The sequence below is a fragment of the Fomitopsis serialis genome (genome assembly GCF_022376445.1).
Source record: "Fomitopsis serialis strain Sig1Antser10 chromosome Unknown B0H18scaffold_116, whole genome shotgun sequence".
NCBI classification, from domain to species: Eukaryota; Fungi; Basidiomycota; class Agaricomycetes; order Polyporales; family Fomitopsidaceae; genus Fomitopsis; species Fomitopsis serialis.
The window spans coordinates 95,240-123,183 of NW_025955076.1; the positions used below are offsets into that span (position 1 = coordinate 95,240).

Below are 27,944 nucleotides of genomic sequence, written 5' to 3' on the forward strand. Positions count from 1 at the left end.
CCGACGCGGCATTTGGTATCAGTTAGATGTGATTATCACAGACAACGATGAACGATGGTCTCGAGCAGTCAGGTTTTCATGGGCAAGAACGAAGTGGTTGGATAGTAAAAGATTGGGCACGAAGACCTGCAGACGGACAAGGACCGCGTACAGCGCACTCCTCGCTGGCCAGACGCGACCCTGGTTTCCGGAAATTCCGCATTAGGTCTATCGGTATGGACGTGAATGAAGTGCATCAGCTGTTTACAAGAATGAGGAAAGTGAGTACCATTCTCAGGAAGTAGTGACAGCAGGATGACTTCGCACCTACTTACTTAGGCTCACCCCGACCGCCGTGCCACTAATATCGAAGGCAAACTTCATTCAGAAGACTGCCCAACCAGGTGGGCTGAGGCAGGCGACGCGCCGACTGACATGAATGTCAATGGCTACCGACAGCCATCTGATTGGCTTGAAAAGGATAAATACTACGGGATACCAGGTGGACGCATGTGTGAGGACTCGGGGAACACACAAGAATGGTATGTTTCGGTGATGATGGAGAGTATATGAAGCTCGCAACGCGAAGTCCTCAACGACAATGAAGAAGGTGACAGTAATTCATACCAGAAAAGGGTTCGACGGTACTATCACTCATAGAGCGACAGCTCCCGGCCGGTACATTCGCTTCCCCTGAGCGTAGCGTAACCACGGGCGAGAGCACCCACGGTTCATTCGCCTCGCTCGCCGCAGATACATTAAAAGCTGTCAGCCAATCAAAATGGGCCCGGAAGTCAATGAGCGGCCCTGTAAGAAATCCGAAGCCTCACCAGGAACGCTGCATGATTGCGGACCTGGGTCTAGCGATACATGAGAGAAGGATCGCCATCTACACCGTGCCGTGGCCTAGCGTGGCCATTGGTGCACGACCCATCTGGCAGGCTAAGCACCATAATGCCCCGGGTTAGCCACGGGGTGAAGAGAGGCACCATGAAGGCTCTGATGGCCGCCGATGCCAGGAGGACTGCTTCTGGGAAAGGACCTTGCCAGTCTTTAATACAGATATATCTGATGTGCACGTCAGCGAGCCCAATGAACACATCTCGGGACAGTGCCTGCGTGGAAGATGGTGATGGATTCCGCCATGTCTCTACGTGTGTTGGCCTTCACATCGGGAAGGGAGAAACCGTGTAGCTGGAATTCGACCATTATGCTTCGCAGACATGGGCCTCCGATTTGAGAGAAAATGGTTAGGAGGGCAAGACATGGTGTGCGATGAAGGGCTGGAAAGGGCCACGAATAGATTTTCGGCCGCCGTTGTGTGGAACCATGGGCGGCATGGGGTCTGGGGAATGCTAAACGAACATGACGTTAGATATGGCATGCAATCAGTGGTCAACCGGCCATGCAAAATATTGACTTACCTGTGGAAGGCTCGAAACTTCAGGATCCCGGTGGCGTTCCCAACTGAAGCCCTTCAACACTGCACCAGACTCCCGTAGTAACCTTTGCACGGATTGTTGCAGCGCAGGTGGCGACGTGTTCAGGAACGATATGTGTAGCTGCTGAAGCTGGCGACATCGGTGCGCATACAGCCCGAAGAACCTTGCAGCAAATGTCGAAGTCACCTGCAACAGATAGACCCTGTCCCCTGTGTCGAACATCGTCTCCGTGGACCCAGAAGCAAGCAGAGCAGGGACATCGCCGAACGAGGGACTCGGAAGTTCCCACTTCAAGTTGGGATCACCTGTGAGATGAACCTCGCGAAAAGCAGGGAACGCGTGCAACAACGCTTCGAATTCTGAGAACGAAAATATTTGGGACATCTGGAGTGTGAGATTGACCGTCGTCGAATACGAGCACAGCAGGTCGACAACACTTCGGTGAAGACGCAGCGCGTCAGAGGTTCCAACGGGGTAGTCACGCTCCCCATCGCCGAAGAGGAATATCGAGTTGAGGTTCCAACCGACAGCATGTAGAGGTTGCTGCACCGCGCTGGCCAGAGGCGCCAGCTGGACAGTGACTGGATCGAGATGGAGCATTTTGAGACTGGACAGAGCATTGATCATCGTCCGGATTTCGTCCGCGCGACGAGAGTTCCAAGTGAGTGACGGATGCGTAGTAGGTGAGGTAGGTGAAGAAGCTCATGTGAGGGCGCACCACCGTCCAGTCCAGTCTCACAAACATGAGGCGCCACAAGCGCGCAAGAGGAGACATCCAGGCCCGCGCACAGACACTGGCAGGCTGTGCGCATACGGCTTCACGCGATCGTCTTGGATCTCCAGGGCATGCAGAGCTCGCCCATACCGACCGTTCCCCCTGGACATGAGGACATGGACCAAGTCGCCCAAGGCTGTTGTACTCCGGATGACTATACTCGAGCTGAGGTGACGCCTTGCAGCATGGTACCAAGCGGGGCAGACGAGGCAGCACCTGGTGAGCTGTATGGATTCGTCTCAGAGGAAGTCGGCCACGAGCTCGAGGAGCTCCTGGGCCAGAATCGGGAACGTGCCGCTGTTTCGATCAGCGAGTACAATCATACGCTCGCTCACAGTTGGTAAATGCAACCGTACCTCGCATATATGGGTGTCCTGAAGTCGACCTCAAGGTACCTGGCCGTATCTGATGCGTTCGACATTCTGATAGGTCAACTAGGTGAGTTTACAACGAGAAGTCATTGGATGATCAAGAATGTACCTCGGAAAGGCGCCCCTCGTTCAGGATTCAGCAGTTCTATGGAAGTCTGTAGTGGCCAGCAGGGTACATACGAAGTCCGACACACTGCGGAGTGCGCCTATACATACTGAAGCTGTGCAGCGTCACCATTCAATTTCAACGACTAGTCTGACGGAATCTCACCTTCGTATGCCAACTTGAATGGGCAGCAATGCGCATTACTTGGCAGACACAGCTTCGAATGCGGAAATGGGATTGATGAAGCCTGCAGACTCAGGGTGCCCTAGTAGTTGACGGCAAGGATGAGGAGGGAACCAACCTGTGACAGCGTCTCCGTCGGTCACTCGGTGTGGCGAGTGGCTCAAGATCGACTCGTGCGTCTCCACTGGTCGAAGCTTGTACAGTGACTACGACGATCTCAGCCAACTATCTCGTGATTGGTATTGTCAGAATGCTGAATCCTTCTCACTGCAGAGCTTGATTGTAACGAGACTCGGTACAGATCATGTTACATAAGAAACGACTCGAAGAAAGCTCGCTTAAGCATTCGTCGTGATGTGATGTTCGAGGATGAGGATCGGTCCAAGTCTAAAGCAGCACAGAAAGTCACATTGGTATGCGGTGGGTTGGTAGTAAACGAAGGCGTAAATGTATTCTATTCCGAAAAAAGCCGTAAGTCTCAATCCTCCTCAAACCAAAGGGAATCCACGAAACGCTGCCCCGAACCAACACACTCATACAACCCCCGGCCCGTTACACCACACGTTGCCCCACTGGTCTGTCCCCGCACCCGTCATGCCCCCGCCGACCACGCCCTCCTCGCCCGTGTCCACGTAGCCCACGCCATAGCTCTGGCCCGCCGTGTACTGCGGCAGGGGGCACTGGAAGCCGAGGAACGGCGGGCACGCGCGGTCCGCACCGTAGCACACCTCGAGGCACGGCAGCACCGCGGTGTAGTTCTTCGCGAACGGCGGCAGGTTCGGGTTCCGCGGGCTCGACGCGTTCTGCACCGCGAGCGCGGGCGTAGGCGTGATCAGCGGTTCCTGCGCCGTCCCCTGGCCGAACATCGACGTCGACGTGCTCGTGGCGGCTGCGGATGACGACGTCGTGGAGGTATACTCGGCACAGCGCGGGAGCGACACGATGCAGAGCCAGTTGCGGTACGCCGCCTGGCAGTCCGCGCACGTCACGATGGGGCTGTAGAGGTCGCGCCCGCACGCAAGCGTCGTGAGCATGACCGTGAAGTTTGTGAGGCCGCTGATCAGGTTGTCGGTGAACGCGCTGGGCAGCTCGGTCGCAGTTACGCCCGTAGCGGGGTCGTCGTTGCCTAGCGGTGCCGCGTAGCCGATCGAGGGGCAGAACGGGAGACCATACACGATCGGACAGGCGAACGCAGCTGTACAGGCGAGTCAGCAAAGACCAAGATATCGGGCGATGAGACGTACGAGACTTCGTGGAGAAGTATATCGGTGCGGTGACCTGCGTCTCGTTCTTCACTGCATACACAGTATAGTTTGTCATTGGGACTAAACCGTTCACAAACCACTGCCATCGCCAGCCGCCCGTGTCACGTAGCCAGAGTCCTTCGCTCTGCGCCGAGGCGAGTAAGCGCCCGACGTTGTTCGCCGAGCCACGAAACGCACAGCCAGTCCGCGGGAGCGTCATGAACGCTGAAGATGTCGTGGCCGCGATGAAGAGGGAGTACTCGGGGGGAGATGGCGGCTCCGGAGGGAAAGTCTGGTTCGCTGCTGGGAGCGTGTAGTTCGGATATGATGGCGCGGAGATGCTTGGAGGGGAGAACGGAGGAGAGAACATCAGTACTTGGTTCGCAGTGCTATCGCTGAACAATGGTAGTTCGTCCAGAACCTGGTGCATCGGACCTATGAACCAAGTCAGATGAGTTGAGGTGGAACGGATGCAAAACGTGCAGAACAGGGCTCAGCAAGCCTGGACACCTGCCTTTGCAGATGAGAAGTACACTACGAGAATAGCATCAGCTAGGAAACACGCTCACCATCATCGGAAACACCCACTTCGAACGACATATCCGTCGCATTGTATACGGCGAGCACGCCCGAGCTCGTAACCTGCACCGTTAGGTTCCCGAGCGAGTACCCGTCGAGCTCAAGTTCGAACACATCTTCTCCGAGATCGTCTGGTCCTGGCGACATTACGGAGCCATTTGAGACGAAGAATCGAGGAGTAGCTGATTGTTGGTACGAGCATAGTGCTACAGACACAGAGACGGGCCTCTGAGATGTCGGTAACGAGTAAGTAAGCGGCGAGGTCGTCGCAGAGACCGTTTGTAACTGGTTGAGGACTAGCTGCGTATCTGCCAGGACGAGCCATGCTTGAGCAAGACATAACAGAGTTCTTGGCAGAAGCATTAGGGTGGGCGATAGGGGCAATTTTGACGAGCGGGAAGCTTGGGATTGGGATGTACAGTACTCAAGATGCGCTCTCAGCAGGAGGAGGAGGAGGAGGAGGAGGAGGAGGAGGGAAGGACGCGTTGGACGCTGGTTGCTCGGTTACAGCTGGTTGAAACTCAGACAATATGACACCCATAATATCCTAATGATCAACTAACTTACTCAATACTGTTGAATCATACCAGTGTCTTCGTCTGACCTGACTACCTACAGTCTACGTATCTGACCCTCGTGTGAGACACAGACTCAAATGATCAGCAATTTATGCAACGCCGAGGAGCCTGGAGGGTAGCATCAACCGAGCATCAACAGCGCCAAGCCAGACAGCTGCAGCATCATCATGCGAAGCGCGTCCGCGACACGCGCTGAGACGCGACGTTTCGCGCGCTCTCAGCCGTCGACCGACGCTGCAGCGTAATTACAACGGCGACAAAATGAACGACAACAGCCACGAACACGCCGAGCATACCATTGTGTTCTGCGAGCCGGGGTTTGCTTACTTGCGCGGTGTGGTCGGGACTGGGCTGCTTCAGCTCAGTTGCCTCAGGGGTGGCGTCGCGCTCGCGCTCGGATCATGTTCAAAGTCTTCTCCCTCCGTCATGCAAGTGCAGACAGCTGAGACACCACTCGCCAATTCCGAGACGCGGCAAGCCTTGACCGCTCCTTTCCAGCCTTTGTCAATGACCTCCATCATCCATGGCCATCCTCCGACGTTCTCCTCTATGTCTCTTGCACAGACCTACCGCTCGACATGCTAGTTCGCATGCAAAGCCAGCAAGACTGACGATCGGCATTCGACGCGAGGACCCTCTTCGTATATGGGAAAGGAGGTGTCCATTGACACCAGACGTCGTCAACGAACTCGTCGAGAGAGATGGCGTTGACGTGTTGGTCGAAGAGTGCGACCGGAGGGTATGGAAGACCGAAGACTTTGTCAAGGTAGGCACTCGTATTACGCTTCTGTATCACGGTTGTGGCTTGGGTGGACTGATCCTGATTTCGTCGTCGTTCTTCAGGCAGGAGCGAGACTCGCCCCGACCCTGTCAGCTGCCCACATAACCCTCGGCATCAAAGAGACACCTCTCCACGAAGTGCTCAATGACCCCGTTCCGAGTCCCACTCGACAGACAGCAACGCTACCGCTCACGCCCCGAACGCACCTCATGTTCTCCCACACAATCAAAGGCCAAATGTACAACATGGAGCTGCTCTCGAAGTTTGTTTCTGCATCGTACATGAGCGGAGGCACATCGACAGACCAACCGGGGTCGCTCCCGCGTCTTATTGACTACGAGCTGCTCACAGGCGAGGATGGCAAACGGACGGTAGGCTTCGGGTGGTTCGCTGGTGGTAAGGACTGACAACGTCGCGACTCGGCTTCCATTGGTCGCTGACCCGGAAACATCTAGTCGCAGGAGCTCTGGAATCCCTGAATGCACTCGCGCATGCACACCTCGAGCTTGGTGTCGCAAGCCCGTTCCTGGTGAGGGATTCGAGTAACATGTTCCGAGACGACGACTGACGCTACGATGTTATTAGTACACACCGCGACCTCACGCACACCCGACTCTAGCATCTATCCGTACGTTGCTGCGTGACGAAGTCGGTGCGCGGATCATCGCAGAAGGTACTCCCAAGAGTCTTGGTCCCATCGTTTTCGGCGTTACAGGGTGCGTACGAGGTTGCTGTGCGACACTGAGTGGGATTTCTGAGGCGGTTTGAACAGATCGGGGAAGGTCGCGCAGGGCGTGCTGGACCTCCTGAAAGACCTGCCTATTGAGCTGGTCAAGGTCGACGATTTACCCGCGTTGGTCAGCAATCCCGGTGAGCGCAATTCACGTTCTCTGCTCGGAGTGCATTGACGAAGAGGCTCGTAGACACCGATCTGCACAAGGTTAGGTCAGAACCTCGCGTCACACGAACCAGTCAGCTTACTCAGGAGACTAGGTGTATCTCGTTCATGCACTTCCGCAAGATTACTTCGTGCGCAAGGACAGGAATCCTTACTCTCGATCTGACTACTACGCAAACCCCGATCAATACGAGTCCGTTTTCCATGACAAGGTGTGTCAAATGTCTTATTCCTACAACAGCACACTGACATCTGTTAGATCGCACCCTATCTCTCGCTCCTGCTGCACGGAGCAGGCTGGGCACCGAACTTCCCGCGGATCATGAGCAACGCGCAGCTCATCACCGCTCTCGAGAAGGCACAGCAAATCGGGCGAGGCCGCTTCGCATGCGTCGGTGACATCAGTTGCGACATCGAGGTCGGCCTTTCCCCCTCGTCATTCTCATGTCCCTCACATCCCGCTCGTCAGGGCGGACTCGAGTTCCTTCCCCACGCGAGCACGCTCTCCGCGCCCTTCTTCTCGATCCAGCCCTCGCCCACGCTGCCCCCGGTGGCCATCATGGCCGTCGACATCCTCCCGACCGCCCTCCCGCTCGAGGCGTCAGAGCACTTCTCCAACGTCCTCGCGCCGTACTTGCGTACTCTGATTGACGAGTATCGTGGACTGCCTAACCATGCTGACGACGCCGCGAGGCTCCGACGTGCTGCGCTGGAACGTGCGACCGTGGCGAAGGGTGGTCAGCTCTCCAAGGATTTTGAGTGGCTGAAGGAGCCTTTGGGCTCTTGGGCCGCGGGCTGCAAGGCAAGCGAAGGTGCTTCTCCCATAGGTGCTGCTAGTGAGGCGGCGCAGAAGCTCGGGGTGCCTCCGCGGAAGAAGCGGGTGCTAATGCTAGGCAGCGGTATGGTCGCCGGCCCTGCGATCGAAGCGATCTGTCGACGGCCCTACGTGGAGCTCGTTGTCGGTGAGTGTCACGGATAGTCGTTCTTGTGGATGGTGTGAGACTGGCGGGTATGCGCAGCGAGCAACGTGCTCTCCGAGGCTGAGAGGCAGACTGCGGAGTTTGCGAATGGGCGTGCTGTTCTGGGCGACATGCAAGACCCCGCGAAGATATCGCGCCTGGTCGAGGAAGCAGATGTTGTAATCAGGTCAGTGCTTATTCATGACGTGGTTCAGCCAAGCTTAGGGTCTGGGATAGCTTGCTACCTGCCCCGTTCCACCCGTCCGTGGCGAAGCTCTGCATACAGCATGAAAAACATCTTATCACCGCTTCCTATATCTCACCGGACATGGCGGCCTTGCATGAACAGTGAGTATCGCCGGTTCGCACATGTGCCGATGACCTGATATGTCCACATCCCATCAGGGCGGTTGCTGCTGATGTTGTGCTCTTGAACGAGATCGGTCTTGACCCAGGCATCGACCATCTTTCTGCCATGTCGCTCATTGACCGGCTCAAAGCTCAAGGAAAGCGTGTAACCCATTTCACGTCATTCTGTGGAGGTCTACCCGCGCCTGAAGCTGCAATGGGTGTTCCTCTTGGATACAAGTTCAGCTGGAGTCCGAGGGGTGTGTTGGTCGCCGCGCTGAACGCAGCACGCTTCAAGGTCGAAGGGGAGGTGAGTCTCAGTCGACCTGCATACCGTCTGCACCGGTTGCTTGGAAGCGGTCGTGGCTAAGCATTCCTTTCTGCAGGTTGTTCAAGTGCACGGTGAGGACTTGCTGACGAGTGGTATCACGGACGTGCCGATCTCGGACATCATGAGATTCGAGGGCTTGCCCAACCGTGACAGTCTACCGTATGCACGCCAGTACGGTCTCGGCGACCCTCAGTCACAAGATCTTCAAACTATCTTCCGGGGTACCTTGCGGTAAAGTGTCTGCCGTTCACGGATGTCGCATTCAAGCGTGCTCACGCAACACAGATACCCTGGCTTCTCCACATTGATGCACGGGCTCCGTTCTATTGGGCTGCTCGAGAACTCGACGAAGGTCCAGTTCTCCGACTGGACAGAACTCGTACGGAAGTCCCTCGAAGTGCGACTCGGACGTACTCTACCAGGTGACGAAGCATCTGTTCTCAGCGCTCTCCGGGACATCTCGCCATCGCAGACGACAGAAGAGCTGATCGACGCGCTGCGCTGGTTCTCGCTGCTGTCTCCTCACGGGTCTCGGACGCTGTCTTCCGTTGTCGCGCTTCCTTCAGTCCCCTCTTCCTCGACGCCGCTCGATGCCTTCGCCTTGCTTCTGGCAGACAAGTTGAAATATCAGCCCCATGAGCGTGACATGGTCGTCCTCTCGCACGAGATCGTAGCCAGCTCCCCTCTCTCCTTGCAGCCGGAAGTACACACGTCGTCGCTTGTCGCAGTCGGGGACGCGAAAGCCTCAGCCATGGCTCGCTGCGTCGGCTTGCCTGTGGCATTCGCCGCTCTGCACGTTCTGGATGGAGGCGTCAAGCTAAGAGGCGTGCATGGCCCTACGGATAGGCAAGTATACGAGCATATGCTGCCGAGGTTGGACGAGGCGGGTTTGGGGATGAAGGAAAGTGTTGGTACGAGAATGCAGGTAGGAGAGGCGTTGCGACGCCAATATTGCTCGTGACTCTCATGCACGGACGTTTGGAACTTCGGACCTAATTTTTTACCCCGATTCCGGGGTTGTATTGAATGTGTGCGCGCACCACCCATTGTCGCCCTTTGCTAAATAGTCGATCGCTCATGCAAAGATGTTTAGGATGTCGATATCAGCGCGTTCCGATTTCCCACCGAGCTTTTCGACCAACAGCCTTCACCGATAGTACGGGTGCATTACGGCGGATCCGTGCAGCACTCAGTACTCAGTACTCAGCGCTGAAGGTTTAAGAAACGACCCGGGTCTCGCACAGTCCTCCCCAACCTCACAGCACATTGCAGCACCTTAGTCGTAGTCTCCAGCAGCGAAGACGAGGCTGGACCATCCCCAGAAGCGAATGTGCATGTATTATTGGTCGTGCGCCGTCGTTCCAGGAGTGATAAACCATCGAGCCTTTTTCTGGCATGGACCTTCCCCCGTTTCATTGTCGTCAAGGACAGGCTCCGCGTTGCGTACTACTGACTCTTTCATGTTCCCCGGGTCCTTACACGTGCGTTCACCTGGGATCTCGTAGGATTCGACCAACCCTTTCAAGCCGATCAGCTGGCTATCCCGGTCCGTAGTCGTCGACATGCGTGCCGGTCGCCTGCCTCGGTACCTCCGCCTGGTTGGGCTATCTTCCGAACAGAGTTCACCTTCAACGTGACGCCGCTATCGGGCAGTAGCCTGAGGAGGTGCGAAGTCGTCCTGCTGTCACTGCTGTCCGAGAATGGTGCTCACCTTCCTCATTCTTGTAGATTGTTGAGGCACGTTGTTATGTCCATACTGATAGACCTAATGCGCAATTTCCAGAATCAGGGTCGTGACTGACCAGCGATGAGTGCGTTATCTACTCGCTGGGGATCTGTGCGCAGTACTGGTCTAGGTGAGCAACAATACATGCACATGATCAGAGGGGTCCTCGTGCCCCCCTCATGTCTTTCATACCGCATCTCATTCGCTGCGACGGTGGCCCTCCGCTCGGATGACACCTACGTCGTGGCAACGAAGATACCACAATGCCCACAGGTCCTCGGACCCAACCTCTTGCTATCAGACCACTTCGTTCTTCGCCGTGACAACCTAACTGCTTGACACCGCCGCTCACAGTCGTCTGTGATAATCGCGCCTGACTAATGCCTCGAATTAACAACAGAAAATGCGGAGTGTGTGGGAAGACGGGTCACGCCCCACATGAGTGCGAAAAGCTTGAAGTGGGTAAAGTTCGAATCGTCTCATCGCTGGCCGTTTTACTCACCGGCATTGACCTAGGATTTGGTTTGCAACAAATGCGCCGGTCGCGGCCATAGTTTCTGGGAGTGTACGAGGCAAGAGCGAGAGGCTCAAGTGCGATGCTACCTATGTCAGGAAACAGGTCACCAGAGTAATGAATGTACCAACACGGAGGTGCGTCGACGCGCAAATTTGGTGATCTTTTCATGCTGAGGGCACATGCAGAGATGGAAATGTAAGATATGCGGTGGAACAGGACACCAAGCCGCAGGCTGTCCAAAACGCCGCGGACGGAAGGGACGCTTTTGCTATGGGTGTGGCGAGAAGGGCCACACCATAACACAGTGCATCAAGTCCATCTGCTTTGTGAGTGGGCGCGTTAGTCAACCTTCATTGCCTTCCTAACTTCAGAGCAGATATGCGGGAACATCGGTCATATTGCGACCAGTTGCCCAGGAAAGAAAAAGGGAGGTGAGGCCTCTTGCATCACATAGCAGAATGAGAGCTGGACCAATAAATAATCAACGCCACAGGTCGTCAACCAACTACCGAAACCCGATACGCAACCGAACAAGAGACTCCGTAAGGTTCACTCTCGCTGCATCCACGAAAGGAGCTCTTACAACGTATATCCGTGGCCATGCATTTAGGGGATGGCAGCGCAACGCACCGCCTGCGTCATCTGCTATGCCCGAGGCACAACCCTCCGACCCGCCACCACGTCCTGAAGGACACACACCAAAGGCGCCGAAGCCAAAACCAGAGCCAGAGCCAGAGCCCACGCCCAATGTAGCTGGGGAACCCGCCCCCGCTGCTGATCATGAGAAGACTTGTAGGTGTATGCAATGCAATCTCGTCAAGAGACACAAGGGACAAGAACAGCCGTCAGCGACGAAGACGCCTCCGAAGCCCGCTCAAGATGACGCCAATACGGACCAAGTCAGAGCGCACGAGGCCTCTTGTACGTGTTCCATCTGCAAGCTGGTCAGGAAAGACGGCAGTAAACACACGGGAGCCAGATTCAATGAGCGTGCACAGAAAGAGAACCTACCGTCTCCAGGCGCTGGCAACACTCCTCGGACATCTACCGGGACGAAATCTGGTCATGGGCCTGCGTGCGCCTGCACGGCGTGCACGCGGACGCGAGCCCATGAGAAGCAGACGTCGGTTGAGTATTCGCGAGACGAAACAGCAAGGGCTCTGTGGAACCGCGGTAAAACCGCCCTGTCCTGTGGGCGCACAGAGCAAGCGATACGGTTCTTCAGCCAGTGCATCGGTACGTCGGGCCCCTCGAATTCAGTCACAATGTTGATCAGGATGGTGCGCAGTGAAAGACCCGAACGCCGCTGCGTTTTTCAGGAGCCGCGGAGATGCGCATGCACTGAGGAAGGACCACGCCGCTGCGCTGGCCGACTTCCAGCGCGCTCACGAGCTATTGAAGGCCGCGTTGCCTATGACCGCCGCGCCCGTGCTCGTCAAGATCGCTCGCTGCCGACTATGCTTGGGGTCGCACGGGCCTGCCATGTGCGCCATACGGGAGGCGCTGTCCATCGACCCTGGCGACGCGGTCGCCCTCGCGCTGAAGAAGCGCCTGTCCGCGATCGAGAGCAGCGTGGAGGCGTACCAAAACGCGAAGGCGCGCAGGCAGTGGAAGGCGGCGAGGGTGGCATACGAAGCGTGTGCGAAGGCTTATAGGGAGGACGGTGGAGTCTTTCCCGTGATGATGCGTTGCTGGGAAGTCGAGGCAGACGTTGCGGAGGCGAAATGGACGGAGGCGTTGGCCATGTCGTCGTGAGTGGCTCTTCCTCGGGTTTCTGTAGCTGGTGCTCAAGTTGACGGAGCATAGCGCAAACCTGGCGACGAACCCAAAGTCTGTCGAAGCCCTGTTTATGCACGCCCTGGTCTTGTTCCTTACGGCCGACCTGGGAGAAGCATTGAACCAGATCAATGCCGCGTTGAAGCTCGATCCCGACAACGGAGAGGCGAAGACGGCGCGATCGCGGTTCAAGACCGTTATGAAATTCAAGAAAGACGGCAACTCTCGCTTTAAGGCCGGCGACTCGAGCGGTGCGATCGAAAAGTGGACGAGCGCCCTTAATGTCAGTTTGTGGCCCACCGTATGTAGTGGGCGCCATGACTCACCCTTGTCGTATGCAGCTTGTAGCTGAGAAGGAAGAGGAAGGGCTCGGCGGGCGTATCCGCGCGATTCTGCTCCTGAACAGGTCCAAGGCAAGGCTGAAGGTTAGTGACTCTCTAAAGTCAACAATGGTACTGACTCTCGGATCAACAACGTGACACACAGACTGGGGATCCGACCGACGCGCTGAAAGACGTGAATGCAGCCGGGAAGCTGGATCCGGACAACGTCAAGATCACCGTCACCCGTGGCCGCATATACGTCGGACTGGAGCTGTTTGAGTCTGCCGTACAGGAGTTCAAGGCGGCCTTACAAGCGGATGCGACGCAGCTAGGTGTGGCGGATAGATGGACGGTGCAGAGCGAGTTGGATGACGCGGAGCAGCGCGGCGCGCAGGAAGGAAACAAGATGAAAGATTGGTATGAGATCTTAGGTGCGTCTGGCCTGAGATGGGAACAGATGAAACTGTCAGGACTGACTGCCACCTTTCGCTGTAAAGGTGTTGACTGGGGCTGCACGACAGCGGATATCCGCAAGGCGTACCTGGTACAATCTCTGAAGCACCATCCGGACAAGGTCAGTATGATTAAGCACGGAGTCGACACTCCTGTCAGCTGAAACCGGACTTCTTAGGGAGGAGTCGCAGAGAAGTTCAGACTGGTCACGGAGGCCTACACTACTTTGTCAGACCCTGACGAAAGGCGTAGATATGATGACAACATCTGGGAGTAAGTAGAACTGACCTAGTCTCTCTGGGCAGAGTAGACGAGTTTTTCTACTCTGCGCGCTCCGGAGATCCTGAAACTGACGCGCACAAGATCGCGCGGTGGGGCTCATTGGGCGGTTCTTCCTTGTTGTTTATCCACGGGTCTAACTACTGTTCTCACTGTATACACTTCGACATTCCGTGAGCGCAATTCGCTAGAGAAATTTGGCCGCAGGGCCTCGCTGTTGCCAGCCTTCGCATTTGCGATGCGAAGTTATGTATTGTCATCTAGTGATTAGTGCGCGGTGAGTGTCCAGTGAGACTCAGGATCGCTTATAGACCCTGGGTCCCACTGGCAGTACGCAATGCATTGGTTTGAAAGATAGACTCAACGTACTTGCTTGATCATCGATCTTACTGACAGCTACGGTAAGTCGGAAGTGTTCTCCGAGTCTTCGACGCAGATGTTGATGGCACTCCTGCAGATGCTTTGCATTCATGCGGACGACAATGTACGCAGGCCGCTCATCGTCGAGCGGTCGTGAGAGTGTAGGCTGACGGAGGACTTCAATGTTCCGCCTTCGACAACTTGAGGCGAAAGCGTTAGAAATCCTGAGGGCGATCTTCAACAAGCGGTGAAGCGGATCACAGAGTTGTCCTCCAGGCGAAGGAGACCTTGGCCATAGCGGATCGCGACAAAGCGACAGCCATGTTTGCGGCTACCCTTGCTAATTGAACTACCCCGTTTTTACAGTAGACCTGATTTAGCTGCCAGCGACTGTCGTATGATACAAGGTTGAGAATACGAGGAAAGGCTCAAAGTTATGTGCATCCCCGAGCTTTCAGGCTAGGGACAAGGTATGTATGCCATGCTCACATCCTCACTCCTTGAAAGAATGATATGTTTCACGTCGTTTCGATTCTACAATCACTCCGCCACAAGCTTCGCGTTGTCCGTCAGGATCTTATTCAGCCCGTCGCGATGCAAGCAGCTCTCAAAGCTGAAGCTCCTCGCAATCGTATCGATCTCCTCCAGGCTCTTCCCGCGGAAGTGCTCCGCCCACGGGCGCACGAAGAACTCGGAAACGAGGACGTTGCGCGCGAGGCGGCCGACGCGGTCCGACATCTTCCACACCGGGAACGGGTACAGGTTCTGGTGCTCCGCCGGGATCTCCTTCTGGACGAGGTCGATGAGCGGCTGGTACACCGGCCGGACGTGCGTGTCGTCCGCGCCCCACGCGTCGATCGCGAGCCGGTGCTTCTGCGCGAGGAAGTCTTTGAAGAGCGTCATGTACGGCGTGTCGAGGTTGACGTAGACCATGCCCTGGAAGCCGATGTCCTTGTACGTCCAGATCGACCAGCTCAAGCGGTCCTGTAAGGTGGGAGTCAATCATACTGCAGGCAATATGGGTGTTGGTCAAGCATACCTTGTTATAGATGTTGAGCTGATCCTTGAGCACGCGGTAACGCTCCTCGTTGATGCTGTCCGTGAGCTCGCCCTCGTACTGCCGGCGCGCATACACGGGGCCCCACTCGCCGTTCCACACGCACAGACCCCGCGCGTCCATCCACTCGCGCTTCTTCTCATAGCTCCGCCGCAACCGCCGCTGCTGCGTCTCGCTGCTCACGTACTTCTCCGGCGAGCTCGGGAAGCCGAAAACGCTGTAGTCGTGGATCGAGTACGCAGAGTTGTCCCAACGCTTGTGCGCGTCGCCGAAGTGCGAAAAGTCGGACGCGAACGTGTTGCCGTCGAAGAAGAGCGCGTGGTGCGGGTCGATCGCGCGGATCGCGGTGTAGACGCGGTCATAGAAGTCCACGACGCGCGTGTGATAGGGGTCCGTCGGCTCGTTGAGCGGGTTGTAGCCCGCGATCCAGGTGTTGCCGACGTAGTGCTTCGCGAGCTCCTCCCAGAGCCAGACAGTCCGGTCCTGGAAGTCCTTGTGCTCCCAGAACTTTGCGATGTGCGTGCCGGCGTCTGCGTGCCAGTCGGTGTTCTGCCCGCCGGGCGCCGTATGCAGGTCGAGAATGGTGTAAATGCCATATTTCGCGCATATATCGATGACGCGGTCGAGATGTTTGAAGCCCTCCTTCTTGAGCACGCGGGGATTCATGTCATCTACGACAAGTAAGGACTGAGTACCGGGTGTTATGGTGCTCGCAAAAGAATCACCTTCGAAATGTCTGTAGTTAAACGGAATACGTATGCAGTTGAGCCCAAGGCTGGCAAAGAATTTTGCGTCGGCTTCAGAGAAGAAGTACTCGAGGAACTGCGCCACTAATCAGTCTAGCCCTGCGATCGTGGTATAGCGAAGGTACCTTGTCGAAGAAGAACTCAGACTTCTCCTTTCCCACTACTTCGGCGAGGGCAGCGCGAATCTGAAACTCGCAACCGGGGTATCCTGTAGCATGTCAGTCAACAACCCGGCGATCCAGCGACAATAGCTTTGGGACTCGTTACCGGAGATGAAGTTCTCCATGCTGTAAGGTGATCAGCAGCCAGACGTACGAAACAGGACGGTGCACTCACTTCATCCATCCTCCGAGGCCTGCACCGCGCAGAATGATTTCCTTCCCGTTCTGATCGACGAGCTTAGTCCCGGAAACCTTGATGTATGCCATCGTGGATTATACGGGGCTCGACAGCCTTCACCCCATGCTATATAGCCCGAGGGGGTTGGACCATGCTGGGCAGCTGAACGCTAAGCCTGCAGACGGTCCGCATCTACTGCCGAAGTAAGCCCGGCCGACACTCAGGAACTCCTGGCTTCTTTGAAGGGGTCGTAGTAGTCGTCAAGGTGCTGCGTTTGCAGCGCATCGATATGAGCAGCCAGCGTGTCGACGACGAGCAGCGCAAAGGCATGGTGGGCAGCGAGCAAGCAGCAGACCGCATTTTAGCATCATAAGATGTTTTGTGTTGGAAAGGATTTGTATTGCCAAGCTTATCGCTAGGAAATTGCCCCTGAATTCTCTTGTCCAGCTCCCCTGACCACGATGACCAGTGACCGCAACCTGACCACGAGCATTTCTCCGGCGCGCAGCCTCCCGCCGTCGATACACCGCTCGACGGACGTCTAAACCATCATGTGTTCCTCCATGGCGTTCAGATACTGCCCGTTATCTATAGTGTGAGTCGAGACTCGAATGTGCCACCAATATAAGGAACGAGCGAGGTCATGGTCCGTTGCTGTCGAGTCAAGCGAGTGAAGAACGGCAATGGCGAATTTCCTCCGGATCGAGGGTACTAGAATTGTCGACGGAGAGGGTGAAGAAGTCATCTTGCGCGGGGCAGGCTTGGGAGGCTGGATGACGTGAGTCCCATCGTGCTCGCTTTCGCTCTAGGCTGCGAGTAACACCCACGTAGAATGGAGAACTTCATCTCAGGTATGCGTAGACATGCATATATGCGCGCGACATACACACTGAACGGAGCGCATTCGCGCATGACAGGGTTCCCGGGATGTGAGTATCAGATTCGGGCAGCTCTGACAGAGGTCATCGGACAGAAGAAGGCAGAGCACTTCTTTGACAAGGTGAGCTTCAGTTCAGCATCCTCGTCAGCTGAGACGTGTCTTCGCATGGTGCCCGACGCATGTGCAGGCAAGCGGAGCGTGTTCATTGGAATCGGTGCTTCAGGGTCCTGCTATATGGTCCCTCTCTTTTCCGCCTACAACGCGAGGCTCTTTCAAATGACTGACTGGGCTTGTGTGCGAGTGTGCAGTGCAGGCTAGTTCGGTGCACGATGTTTGCTAGACTTCAGAAGGAGTATTGGCCGTGCGTCGAGGCCCAGCTTCACCCAGTCGAAGCCGTGCATTCTGGACATGCCAGATGTGCCGAGCGGGCAGGGCCTGGCACTAACTACCGATACTCAGCGATACCTCGCTGCGATGTTCGGGGTTTTCGACTCTCACACCATGTTTTGTGCTCCGATCGCGGTCGATTATAAGACTACGTATCTCACGCACTTCCTTGTAACAGTTCCTTGAATACTTCTTCGCCGAGCCCGACGCCGGCTTTTTCAAGTCGCTGGGCCTAAATTGCATCCGCATCGCGATCAGCTACCGTCATTTTGAGGATGACATGCATCCACGCGTGTTGAAGCCCGAAGGTTTCAGGCATCTCGACCGCGCGATCGCCGCATGCGCCAAACACGGCATCTACACCATACTCGACATGCACACTGCCCCGGGAGGGCAAAACGGTGGCTGGCACTCCGACCACGGCGCGCGTATATCCGGGTTCTGGATCCACAAGGACTTCCAGGATCGTTTGGTATGGCTGTGGACCGAGATAGCGAAACACTGCAAGGACGAGAAGGTCAGCTTTACCGCGAACAGACCTAGTCAATAGCTCATTTAGACTCGTTCGTAGTGGGTCGCGGGATATAACCCAATGAACGAGCCCGCAGACCCGGCACACAGCGGGCTTGTCGCTTTCTACGACCGTGTACACGCTGCCATCCGCTCGGTCGATCCCAACCACGCCCTCTTCCTCGACGGGAACACCTTCGCGTCTGACTTCAGCGGCTTCCCGGACGACGCGGGCTCGCGCTGGCCTAACGCGGCCTACGCCATCCATGACTACTCGCTATATGGCTTCCCGAGTTCGCCTGAGCCGTACACGCGCACGGAGGAGCAGCGCAGGCGCATGCGACGCAGCTACGAGAAGAAGCGCGAGTGGATGGACGTGCGGGGATTGTGCGTTTGGAACGGCGAGTGGGGCCCTGTGTATGCGCGGCGGGAGTACGAGGGAGACGAGACGGACGCAATCAACGAGCGGCGCTTCGCTGTGCTCAACGATCAGCTCGAGATGTACCACCAGGTCCAGTTTATCTATACTTTCAAGCGCTACCCTGCTCACTCCCATCGCTTTGCAGGATCGTCTGAGCTGGTCTATCTGGCTCTACAAAGACATCGGATACCAAGGGATGGTGCACGTCTCGCGCTCGACGCCGTACATTCAGCTTTTCCAGGAGCACCTTCACAAGAAGTACCGCCTCGCTGTCGACGCATGGGGCGCGGACGACCGCTACGTGCGCGACGTGTACGACCCCCTGGTCGAGCTAATCCGCAAGGAGGTGCCGGACGAGGACCACCAGCGGCTCTACCCGTACCCGATCTGGACACTCCCGCGCCGCATGGAGGTGCTCGCGCGGAACATCCTCGTCGGCGAGTTCGTGGTCAAGGAATGGGCGGAGCACTTCCGCGATATGGAAGAGGAAGAACTGGACAGGGTCGCGCAGAGCTTCAAGTTTGAGAACTGCGTGGAGAGGGAGGGCCTGAACCGCGTGCTCAGGGCGCAGGCCACTCAGTCGGCGTTGGGGTGGATGACACATGCTACCATGCTTGGTACGTGCCTTTTGCTCGAAGACCAAGGAACATAGCTTGCTAGGAGATGCTATGCTTCTCAGCATTGCGAACAGCTTCGGTATTATCGATGTCCTGTGGAAGAGTCGGTATTAAGACGCAGCGAGGAACGATGAACTACTTCTGACAATTCGACAAGAGGAGAAGGTACGTAGTCCATGCAGTCCGAGATCTATTCTAAGGGTCGAAGTCCGTTCAAGTCCCAATTCGCAAACGTGTCCGTGTGTCTAGGCAGGCTTACATGTCCGCTTTTCAGTTCAGGCAGTCCGATTGTCCCTTCTTTGATCACTGTCCGCCATATGAATCCTCTCTCACGCGCTACCGCCGACGATCTGCAGCGTGACGTTGTAGCACGTCTCGTACAGGTACGCGCCGTTGTTGTCCGCCGTCGGGCGCCACACGACGTTGTTCTGCGCGTACGGCCCGTCGCCGTTCATGCAGAGCGCGAAGCCGTCCGCGTCGCCGTTCACCGCGAGCGTCGGTGGGCCCTCGAAGTCCGGGTCGGTGTCCACGATCGCACAGTAGATCTGCGCGACCCGCCCAGACGGCGACTGCGAGGTCGTGAAGAACTGGAGCGGCTGCCCGGCGGAGGCGGCCATGTCGTAGGACGGCACGCCGTTCGCCGAGTTAGGGATGAGGACGCCCGAGTCGAGCGACATCGTCGGGAAGTCCAGGTACGGGTAGGTCGCCCAGGTCTATCGATAACATGGTCAGATGGATATGGAAGCGAGAATGGACGTGTGGCGTACAGAAAGCACTTCGAACTCGGCGCCGTCCGTCGCACCGTTCTGCCCAGCGACAAGCGGCGCGCCAGTCGAGTTGGCATTCGCCAGCGTCGTGTTGAGCGCGGCGAGCGTGAAGTTGGAGGCAGTGTCGTAAGTGATCCCGAGACCCTCACACCAGGCGCCGGTGCGCGGTGCGAGAGGGAAGGCGAGCGCGAGGCTCGTAGCGGCAAAGAGGGAGATGAGTGTGGAGAACATCGTGGTAGGTACTAGTCTAGAGAAAGGGTGTGTCGCTGGATTATACGTGAGTATTAGGGTGCAGGTGATGCTCGAGGGGGGCAAAGCAACGGGGAGACATCAATGCGGGTGAAACCTCTGCTTATATACCACAGAGCGGCTCAGCCCGATCGTCCATGCCCCATCCTCCTGGATCAGAGCAGATAGATTTGGGTGCGGCTTGGATGTGCTCGGCGGCGCCGTTCTGGTATCATCGCGCTGCGTCACCCCTCTAGATCGCCCAAAGCACCACAGCCATTTCTGAAGCTAAGTTGAAGTTTTCGTGCTACTGACCGCTCCGCGCTAGCGTGTGCACGCGCGGATTGGCCACGCGGACGCAGTATTGCGTACTTCTAGTGTCCGCTGGGGCGACGGAGTTCCCTGCGCGGTGAACGTTGCCCATGGCGAGAAGGGGGCGAGAGGAGATGGGTAGGACATTGCTGTGACATACAGAGCGAGCCGCGATAGGTATACACATCAAGCTCAGGCTTCGATTCTCTTCCACTTCGTCAGGCTGCGTGCGCATGCGTCGGACAATTCAGTCGATACTGGTACCGGAGATACACCTTTGCTATGAGCATTTCCCGCCGGCCTGCTATTCTTACCGGGTGCATAGTGAGTACTCGAAGGCTGGCGTGATGAAGTAGAGTTCAATCACTTTTCAATCACTTGTGCAACTGAAGACAAACGTCTGTGATGTAGCGAAGCACTGCATGACGCCTAGTCCACGCTGCAAATAAGCAGTCCGAAAACACCCTGTGAAGTTTTATGAGGACCCGAGCTACTCGGCGCCGAAGGTCGGGTCCATGTGTGCGTGAATACGCAGGCAGATTGCCGTTAGAGGGCCGGGCACATCCCCAGGCATGGTCGAAATCGCCCAAACTCGCAGGGTTCACCGGATCGTTCCCAGCGATAACCCATGCAATCATCGACCGGGGGGCGCCACGAAGGAGCAGACTGCCGCCGGGGACTCGGAGCCTCGAGGTCATAGTGCGGGTGCAATCCACGGGGAGAAACATGTCGAGGGCTTCACTAGTATGTAAAGTTACTGCTTGCGAGTCGGAGTGCGAGGCTTCCCACAGCCCCGCGCGAAGCTTGAAGCTGTGCGTTCGCGCTGCTCCAGCACGTTCCAGACGGCCTCCAGGTCATCGCAGGAGACCTTCTGAAAGAGCCCGGATACAGAGTCCTGAGGCCCGAGTCCTGGCTCGGACTCGGGGCTGGTCCAACTGGAGTTCTCGCCGTTCGGCGTCACCCTTCGACGCACTAGTGGAGAGGATTAGACTTGTGTGGGCAGCGAGAGCACATTCGGTCAAGGTGATTCGAGAGGTGACGAGGATTTTGGGGAGCAGGTATGACAAGGTATGACCCTTGCTGCGGAGTCGAGGATGCAATGCTGGCGGCATGCTTTTCATGCCGGTGGTACTCTCGCTGGACGAGGGGTGGAAATTTTCAGAGGAAGTGCACAGCTTATGACGGGTGGGGGGAGCTTGGGTTCCTGTTCACGGAATCGCGACGAAACCATAGTTCGAGGGAGTGCCAATGCAATGAGAGAAAGGTCAATCAAACTAACAATGGTCGGTACGAAGTCAATGGGCGCTTCAACATGAACAACGGGGTAAGCCAGATATGGTAATGGTGCCACAGTTGCGGAATCTGACGCATTGTACTGACCTGTAGACATCGTCAGTCAGTAAACATAACCAGCATGCTCGCAATTATGCGTGAGTAGGTGCGAGCCTGTGCAGAGATACTGTATAAGATGCAATCAGACAACAGTTTTGCGTGCGCTCACTTTGCGCTGGGCTGCGATAAGTACGACACAGACGCTTGCTTGAATGACATCAGCGCTCGCTGGGGGACTCACTTATCTTTGATCACTGTGCTTGCAACTCATGTACAGTCACTTTTTACATGTCGATGATCAATGGTGCTCAGACGGCATTGCACGCTGGAATCCGGAGGACTCGGGTTTGCCGTACAGCTGGGCGCTACCAACTGGGGATCCTGGCGGAACGGATGACGTACTGTAAGTACATGGTGAAATTGGTCCCGTGGTAGACTCGCACAAACACTGCTTTGAGGAAGGCAGAGCAACTGCCAATCTTTCTGAAAGCATCGAGCTAATAAGGTGAGGAATAAGCCACAAGACAAAAGGACTGTCGTGAAGGACAAGATGGCGGAAATGGTCAGTACAGGAGCGTACACAACGACAGAGCGTTCTCGGCGCTGCGCCAGTGCGATCGCGGATGCCGGGTTGCCGGTGGCAAACGCCGCACAAGTTATAACGACCGATATGAATGACTCTGTAAGCGTGGGACATCGCAGCATTTCGGAGCTTGAAAGAAGAACCCCGGAGCTTATCTGCCAAGCGGTTCGGCGCATGATAGACTTTAGGCGGCAGGGTTGGCGCGAGTTACTTAATGCGGGGCAGAGCGCCGGCCTCCCTCTCCCTACCACCACGCCCGTCGAATGTTACCGACCACAACTCGCCTCCATCTGCAGCGACTCCTCCTCCCTGCTCTCTCCGCCGCATTGCAGCATGTGCCCTTCTTTCGCAGCGACCCCCACGGCACTCACCAGCTCGCCAAGCGCGACAGCCTCTCTACTGGCCAGAAGGCCGCCTATGGCGTTCTCATCCCCGTGCTCGTCATCTTGTCTGGCATATTTGCCGGGCTAACCCTCGGCTACATGTCGCTCGACGAGACCCAGCTGAACGTGCTTAGTATCAGTGGCACTGCGTGAGCCCATTGTCTCATCCGCGTAGCCACCGCTGACCGCCGCCGCAGAAAGCAGAAGGAGTATGCCAACAGGATCAAGCCGATCCGCAAGAACGGGCACCTGCTCCTCGTCACGCTCCTCCTCGCGAACATGATCACGAACGAGACCCTGCCTGTTATTGCGGACCCCGTCCTCGGCGGTGGCGTCCAGGCCGTCGTCGTCAGTACCGCGCTCGTCGTGATGTGAGTGCCACGTCTCGCCTCGTCTGGTCTTTTCCTCCGTTCCCAGCCGCTATTCGTCACTGTCCCATTCATTCGCGTTCACGGGTCCATGTTCGGGGCCGCCCAGACGCGTCACTGCACACGCGCTGAGCCACGTGATACGTGTCTCCGCGATCGGCTGCGCGTCTCATGGTGCCTGTAAGCATCGTGAAGGCTAGCGTTATGACCAAACTCGGTTGTACAGCGAGACGCGCAACGGGAAGGAGCCTCACTGATTGGAGGCACAGTGTGGCCTATCTTCACCTTGGTCCTGAACAGGCGTCATATTTACTTTGCGACTTCGACTGAATTATGATACTGACCATCGTTATCGATTACAGCTTCTCTGAGATTATCCCGCAGTCGCTGTGTACGCGTTACGGATTGTTCTTTGGCGCCAAAATGGCGGGCGTAGTGCAGATATTGATCTATGCCTTTGTGAGTGCTCTCTTCGGTGAGCTATCAATGTCGCACACTAAAAGATCGCAATGGCAGGCCATCGTCGCTTGGCCCGTCGCGAAGCTCCTCGAGTTCGCGCTCGGCCCCCACCATGGTATTATCTACCGGCGCGCGGAGCTGAAGGAGCTCATCGCAATGCACTCTGATGTGGGTGAGCTCGGCGGAGACCTAAGGAAGGACACCGTCACGATTATCGGAGGCGCGCTCGATCTGCAGGAAAAGGTCGTAAAGCAGGCAATGACGTCGATTGAGAATGTGTTCATGCTAAGCATCGACGCGAAGCTTGACTACGAGACGCTGCGGAAGATCTGCCAGACGGGCCACTCGCGTGTGCCGGTGTATGAGGAGGTAGACATCCCCGCCCCGACGGCGGTCGCCGGGACGCCTGTTGTGAGAGAGGCGGGCAAGGCGGGCGCCAAGGACCCCGCTGAGGCTCTGACGAGCGCGGGGGGCGCCTCGCCGAGCGCGAAGACGATCAAGGCAAAGAAGATCATTGGGATCTTGCTGGTGAAGCAGTGTGTGTTGCTAGATCCCGCGGATGCCACGCCCGTGCGCAAGATCCCGCTGAACAAGGTGCCGATCGTGCCGCACAACGAGCCGCTGCTCGGGCTCCTCGACAAGTTCCAGGAGGGCCGCTCCCACATCGCGATCGTGTCGCGCTTCAGTGTCGAGCGCGCGCAGAGCGTCAAGAAGGCCGTCAAGCAGGGCCTCACGCAGCGCCTGCGGTCCGCGATCCGCGACACGGACAGCGAGGACGAGTCCAGCAGCGATGATGAGGCCGCGGCGCCGCCTAAGCGCTGGAACTTGCGCCGCAAGAAGAGCGATGAGAGCAAGAGCAGTAGCACCGGCAGCGCAAATGCTACGACTCTTCGCGAGTCCAGCCACGGTGACGGCAGCGAGGAGGAGGGTGCTATACCGCGCCCGAAAAAGATGCGCGCATTCGGGGTCGGGGCAGGAGAAAGCACAAGGCCGCGAAACCGGAGGACGTCGACTTGGAATGGGTGCCGTGAGTACCTCAGATGGCAAGGACGAGAAGAAGGAGGACAGCAAGAGCAAGAGCAGGCTGCCGGGCTTGTCTGTTCCGCCGGGCCGCGGCTTCTGGGGTCGGGAACAAGATATGCCCGCTGATGCTGTGCTGTCGACTGAGAATGCGGAAGAGTTCTTGCAGAGCGTGGACCCGGCGGTCATGCCCTTCGGCATCATCACACTCGAAGATGTCCTTGAAGGTATGAGGCCACGCCTCCTCTCTGATTGCGTATATCCTGACGTCGTCTGATTTCACAGAGCTGATTGGTGAGGAGATTTACGACGAGTTTGATCCTCAGGGACATCCGGAGTTGGCCTACGCCGGCGAGTCCAAGCCCAAGGCGCAGAAGCTCAAGATGCCGGGAGGCGCGGTGATTCGTCGCAGGCGCTCTGCTCCTCAGCTAGTAGCTTCTGCGGACGCTGACAAGCGGTGATTGCGCCCGTTGTCGTTGTGTCCTCACCACCCTCGTCTGCCGCGGAGACCGTCAGCGTTCCCGGCCAACCTTACAAGTTTCCGCCGCCGTCCATCGTGAAACCGTCGGCGTTGCGCGGCCTGAACCCGCTGAACTTGATGGCCCTCGGGAAGATATCCCGCTCTCGGAGTGCCCCACCGACACCTAGAGACAAGACCGCTGCTCGTCCCAAGGACGGAGACAGCACGCCTGCTCCGGTCCCGGAGGGCGAGGTTGTCGAGTCTCCTGAACCCACGCGTATTGACCTGGCCCCGGCATACTGGTAGAGCAGGTGAATAACGACCCTCCGCCCGACGCCTCCGATGCCTTGTTAAGGCGGACAGTATTGCTGTTCCTGCGGCCGTGCCGGAGATCGTCCACCTCGAGTCTCGCGCGCGCTCTCGGCTTTCCCCACCAGCTCTCCCCGTCTTGGACCGTCGGGGTCTACCAGTCTCGCGCCTCCCTTGCTCGCCGCGTCGAGCAAGCCGGCCTCGCGGAGCACGTCCCCGTCGCCTTCGTTGGAGCACGCGATTATGCTCGAACGGAAGCGGCGTGCAGCGTCTGCGGCGCTGGGTCGATGACTGCGCCCAAGGGCCTCAGGTTCAAGAGCAGTCCGCTGACGGGCGAGCGCACGGGCCTCATCGTCGCGGAGCACATCAAGCGAGAACGGAGCATGGGCGAGGAGGTCGAATCAATACCAGGGCCTGAGAAGGACAAGGAAGGACCGGATATAGAGGGCCCGGACGCGGGTAGTGACGAGTGACGGGGTGCGCACGAGCTCGGCGTGGTCTTGTGGATGGATTAATGTGTTTCTTGTACATGAGTTATGTCGCATGATTGAGGATTGGCCTTTACCCTTCCATGACAACTAGACGTTCTGCGCTTTGCATTGAAGTTCCGGTTATGTTGTGTCTTATACTCTGGTGGCGATGTGTACGATGTATACCTGTAGTAGAGTGCTCGTGTCGGAGTCGAAGTCGACAGAACTGCTGTAATTCTTCTGGACTGCACGTATCATGCAACCGATCTCACGGACCACCGGGTCCTGCAAGCCCGCATTTGGCTGAAGGCGTCGGTATTGGGAAGTTGCACGAAATACTTTAGAAGCGAAATGAAGTACGACAGTGTGGTAGTTCAGCTGACGAGGGCTGCCTCAAACATCGCCATCGCTTTGTCGCGATCTGCTATGGCCGAAGTCTCCTTCGCCCAAGAGAACAGCTCTTTCATCCGCTCCACCACTTGCTGAAGATCGCGCTCAGGATCCCTCACGCCTTCGTCTCCTGTCGAAGGCAGCATATTGAACTCCTCCGTCAGGCCTCACTCTCGTGACCGCTCGACGACCCATTGAGTGAGCGGCCTGCGAACCTCGTCATAGGCCCGCAGTGCGTGGCCAAGGTCTTGGCTGTCGCAGTGGGGTGCACTAGCAAGCTGGCAAGTACGAAAGCATCCTGGGTATAGAACGACGCGAATGGCACCGGAATGTTCGTCAGATAAGAACGGCCTACCTCTACAGCCTGCCCGGCTCCTGCGCCCAGATGGGTGGTCATGGCATGGGCCTGTCTCAAACGACCTCATCAGCAACGCGTCGTTGAACGAGTGGCTGCAGCGTACCGCATCGCCGACCAGGGCTATGCCGTCGCCGACGTATGTAGGCAGATTGGGCACGACATTGATGGCCCAGAGGTCGGTCCTCTCCATCGCCTACAACCGGTAAGAGGTGATAGACCGAGTAGGTGCATTGACTTACTTTGAGTGTCGCACTGACCATGGGTTCCCAGCCGTGATACTCGGACAGGACGTCTTCCTTGCCGGCTTCTCGTATCCAGCTCGCCGCGTACTGCGTTCCTTCTAGCTTCTGTCTTGACACTAGGGCGACGACGTTGACAAACTTTCCTTGGGCGATCGGATAGAGGATGATGTGCTGGATTCAGCGTCAGACCTGCGGGGCAGTAGAGCATTTTCGGCTGGGAATGGATGAGTACCTTGTCCTTTCCTAGCAACTGTTGCATCACGTCTCAGTACCCGAGATTCTTTCATCTAAGAGAAAGACCAACAAAGACACCGCCCGCGAATGCAGGGTGGTTTGGGACGGCTTCCTCGAGTACCGCTCGTGGTGCCAGGCCACGATAGGCTACATTTCCACTCCAAACAGGGTCCGCTTTGGATGAATACTCCGACGCTTTCGACTGTTCACCGGCCCTCTCTGCTTCCTCACCAAGCGAACGATAGAGGAGCGCACGGACAGTCGATCTAACGCCATCGCATCCAACAACGAGGTCATGGGTTGCCTGGGTGCCGTTCGTGAAGATCAGCCTAATGTCACCTGTGGGCAGTTTTGTGTATGATTCCAACCGCTTGTCGAAGTGAATGTGGCACGAATCGGGGACATGCTTCCTGAGACATCCCAGGAGATGCGAGCGGTAAAAAGACGTTCCGCCTAGTAACGAGAGGTGTTCAACGGACATGTGTACCGGACAGAGCCGTACGCACCGGACTGCTCCATGTGCACAAACGTGATGTCTTCTTTTTCGTCCGACTTTCGTATGTGCATGGTGTGGCCTACGAGAGCATCCTCTGAGTGAATCCTAGGATCACACATTGTCAATCAGCTCACTGCCGTCTTTTACGTGACCAGAGGCGACAGCGGCCAGGTCGTCAGATAAACCGAGAGCCTGCATGATCTCCCAGCTTCGAGGCCATAGTATGATGCCAGCGCCAATATCCGGGAACGAAGGTGCGGCCTCGTAAATGTCGACAGTGCCAATGTTCGGGCTGAGCTTGTGCAAAGCTATGGCCAGAGTGAGACCTCCGATTCCCGCGCCGCTGTTTCCACAGGGGTTTAGTGAGCGTCCTCTCTAGCGCGTATAAGCCCGTCACTCACATAATTGCCACCTTGAGTCGAGGGTCCATTGTTATAGAGATGAGGAGATTCAAAATGCGACTAGGAGCTAGTGACAGATACTAGTAGGATGATTCGGATACATGGGTGCTGATGCTGTACGGGAAGTACATATTCATCGACGACTTGTGGACAAGTTCTGCACGATA

At 56.8% G+C, this 27,944-nt stretch overlaps 10 protein-coding genes across 10 annotated transcripts; 5 read left to right on the forward strand and 5 right to left on the reverse strand.

Annotated features, from left to right (window-relative positions):
- Positions 1 to 1,229: 1,229 nt before the first annotated feature.
- On the reverse strand, positions 1,230 to 2,706 carry B0H18DRAFT_1138662 (uncharacterized protein; the record flags this gene model as incomplete). The annotated part of the gene is made up of 3 exons (XM_048035612.1): positions 2,140 to 2,706; positions 1,404 to 2,002; positions 1,230 to 1,334 (listed from the first exon to the last, which is right to left on the reverse strand). The coding sequence occupies exons 1-3, from the start codon at positions 2,231 to 2,233 to the stop codon at positions 1,230 to 1,232; spliced, it is 798 nt and encodes a 265-aa protein (XP_047887773.1). The 5' UTR covers positions 2,234 to 2,706.
- Positions 2,707 to 3,067: 361 nt separating this feature from the next.
- On the reverse strand, positions 3,068 to 5,191 carry B0H18DRAFT_1038215 (stretch-activated cation channel Mid1). The gene is made up of 3 exons (XM_048030429.1): positions 4,670 to 5,191; positions 4,101 to 4,535; positions 3,068 to 4,051 (listed from the first exon to the last, which is right to left on the reverse strand). The coding sequence occupies exons 1-3, from the start codon at positions 5,040 to 5,042 to the stop codon at positions 3,390 to 3,392; spliced, it is 1,470 nt and encodes a 489-aa protein (XP_047887774.1). The 5' UTR covers positions 5,043 to 5,191; the 3' UTR covers positions 3,068 to 3,389.
- A 415-nt stretch (positions 5,192 to 5,606) lies between these two features.
- Positions 5,607 to 9,731, forward strand: B0H18DRAFT_1038221 (Saccharopine dehydrogenase-domain-containing protein). Its single transcript, XM_048030430.1, has 14 exons — positions 5,607 to 6,023; positions 6,101 to 6,434; positions 6,494 to 6,567; positions 6,624 to 6,754; positions 6,811 to 6,908; positions 6,962 to 6,978; positions 7,032 to 7,148; positions 7,196 to 7,354; positions 7,406 to 7,898; positions 7,956 to 8,082; positions 8,133 to 8,243; positions 8,301 to 8,553; positions 8,630 to 8,805; positions 8,860 to 9,731. The coding sequence occupies exons 1-14, from the start codon at positions 5,781 to 5,783 to the stop codon at positions 9,533 to 9,535; spliced, it is 3,009 nt and encodes a 1,002-aa protein (XP_047887775.1). The 5' UTR covers positions 5,607 to 5,780; the 3' UTR covers positions 9,536 to 9,731.
- A 949-nt stretch (positions 9,732 to 10,680) lies between these two features.
- B0H18DRAFT_884744 (uncharacterized protein) lies at positions 10,681 to 11,271 on the forward strand (the record flags this gene model as incomplete). The annotated part of the gene is made up of 4 exons (XM_048041039.1): positions 10,681 to 10,758; positions 10,817 to 10,951; positions 11,003 to 11,143; positions 11,194 to 11,271. 4 exons carry the CDS (start codon positions 10,681 to 10,683, stop codon positions 11,269 to 11,271), a joined length of 432 nt encoding a protein of 143 aa, XP_047887776.1.
- Positions 11,272 to 11,464: 193 nt separating this feature from the next.
- B0H18DRAFT_1215066 (uncharacterized protein) lies at positions 11,465 to 13,825 on the forward strand (the record flags this gene model as incomplete). Its single annotated transcript, XM_048036612.1, has 8 exons — positions 11,465 to 12,053; positions 12,106 to 12,562; positions 12,624 to 12,876; positions 12,935 to 13,018; positions 13,080 to 13,347; positions 13,414 to 13,490; positions 13,548 to 13,642; positions 13,675 to 13,825. 8 exons carry the CDS (start codon positions 11,465 to 11,467, stop codon positions 13,823 to 13,825), a joined length of 1,974 nt encoding a protein of 657 aa, XP_047887777.1.
- Positions 13,826 to 14,207: 382 nt separating this feature from the next.
- Positions 14,208 to 16,313, reverse strand: B0H18DRAFT_64965 (glycoside hydrolase). The gene is made up of 6 exons (XM_048038955.1): positions 16,148 to 16,313; positions 16,079 to 16,098; positions 15,937 to 16,019; positions 15,791 to 15,887; positions 15,048 to 15,736; positions 14,208 to 14,992 (listed from the first exon to the last, which is right to left on the reverse strand). The coding sequence occupies exons 1-6, from the start codon at positions 16,237 to 16,239 to the stop codon at positions 14,549 to 14,551; spliced, it is 1,425 nt and encodes a 474-aa protein (XP_047887778.1). The 5' UTR covers positions 16,240 to 16,313; the 3' UTR covers positions 14,208 to 14,548.
- A 520-nt stretch (positions 16,314 to 16,833) lies between these two features.
- Positions 16,834 to 19,000, forward strand: B0H18DRAFT_884723 (glycoside hydrolase superfamily; the record flags this gene model as incomplete). Its single annotated transcript, XM_048041038.1, has 6 exons — positions 16,834 to 16,928; positions 16,982 to 17,001; positions 17,068 to 17,150; positions 17,596 to 17,934; positions 17,989 to 18,438; positions 18,494 to 19,000. The coding sequence occupies 6 exons, from the start codon at positions 16,834 to 16,836 to the stop codon at positions 18,998 to 19,000; spliced, it is 1,494 nt and encodes a 497-aa protein (XP_047887779.1).
- A 294-nt stretch (positions 19,001 to 19,294) lies between these two features.
- B0H18DRAFT_1124179 (uncharacterized protein) lies at positions 19,295 to 19,963 on the reverse strand (the record flags this gene model as incomplete). Its single annotated transcript, XM_048034808.1, has 2 exons — positions 19,295 to 19,678; positions 19,733 to 19,963. The coding sequence occupies 2 exons, from the start codon at positions 19,961 to 19,963 to the stop codon at positions 19,295 to 19,297; spliced, it is 615 nt and encodes a 204-aa protein (XP_047887780.1).
- Positions 19,964 to 22,411: 2,448 nt separating this feature from the next.
- Positions 22,412 to 25,958, forward strand: B0H18DRAFT_1038241 (uncharacterized protein). The gene is made up of 9 exons (XM_048030431.1): positions 22,412 to 22,719; positions 22,768 to 22,941; positions 23,301 to 23,397; positions 23,455 to 24,325; positions 24,381 to 24,644; positions 24,703 to 24,874; positions 24,934 to 25,154; positions 25,233 to 25,398; positions 25,455 to 25,958. The coding sequence occupies exons 1-9, from the start codon at positions 22,451 to 22,453 to the stop codon at positions 25,657 to 25,659; spliced, it is 2,439 nt and encodes an 812-aa protein (XP_047887781.1). The 5' UTR covers positions 22,412 to 22,450; the 3' UTR covers positions 25,660 to 25,958.
- B0H18DRAFT_1038242 (uncharacterized protein) lies at positions 25,959 to 27,736 on the reverse strand. Its single transcript, XM_048030432.1, has 9 exons — positions 27,511 to 27,736; positions 27,387 to 27,455; positions 26,951 to 27,333; positions 26,879 to 26,896; positions 26,644 to 26,817; positions 26,508 to 26,597; positions 26,395 to 26,452; positions 26,235 to 26,344; positions 25,959 to 26,201 (listed from the first exon to the last, which is right to left on the reverse strand). The coding sequence occupies exons 1-9, from the start codon at positions 27,572 to 27,574 to the stop codon at positions 26,031 to 26,033; spliced, it is 1,137 nt and encodes a 378-aa protein (XP_047887782.1). The 5' UTR covers positions 27,575 to 27,736; the 3' UTR covers positions 25,959 to 26,030.
- Positions 27,737 to 27,944: the final 208 nt, after the last annotated feature.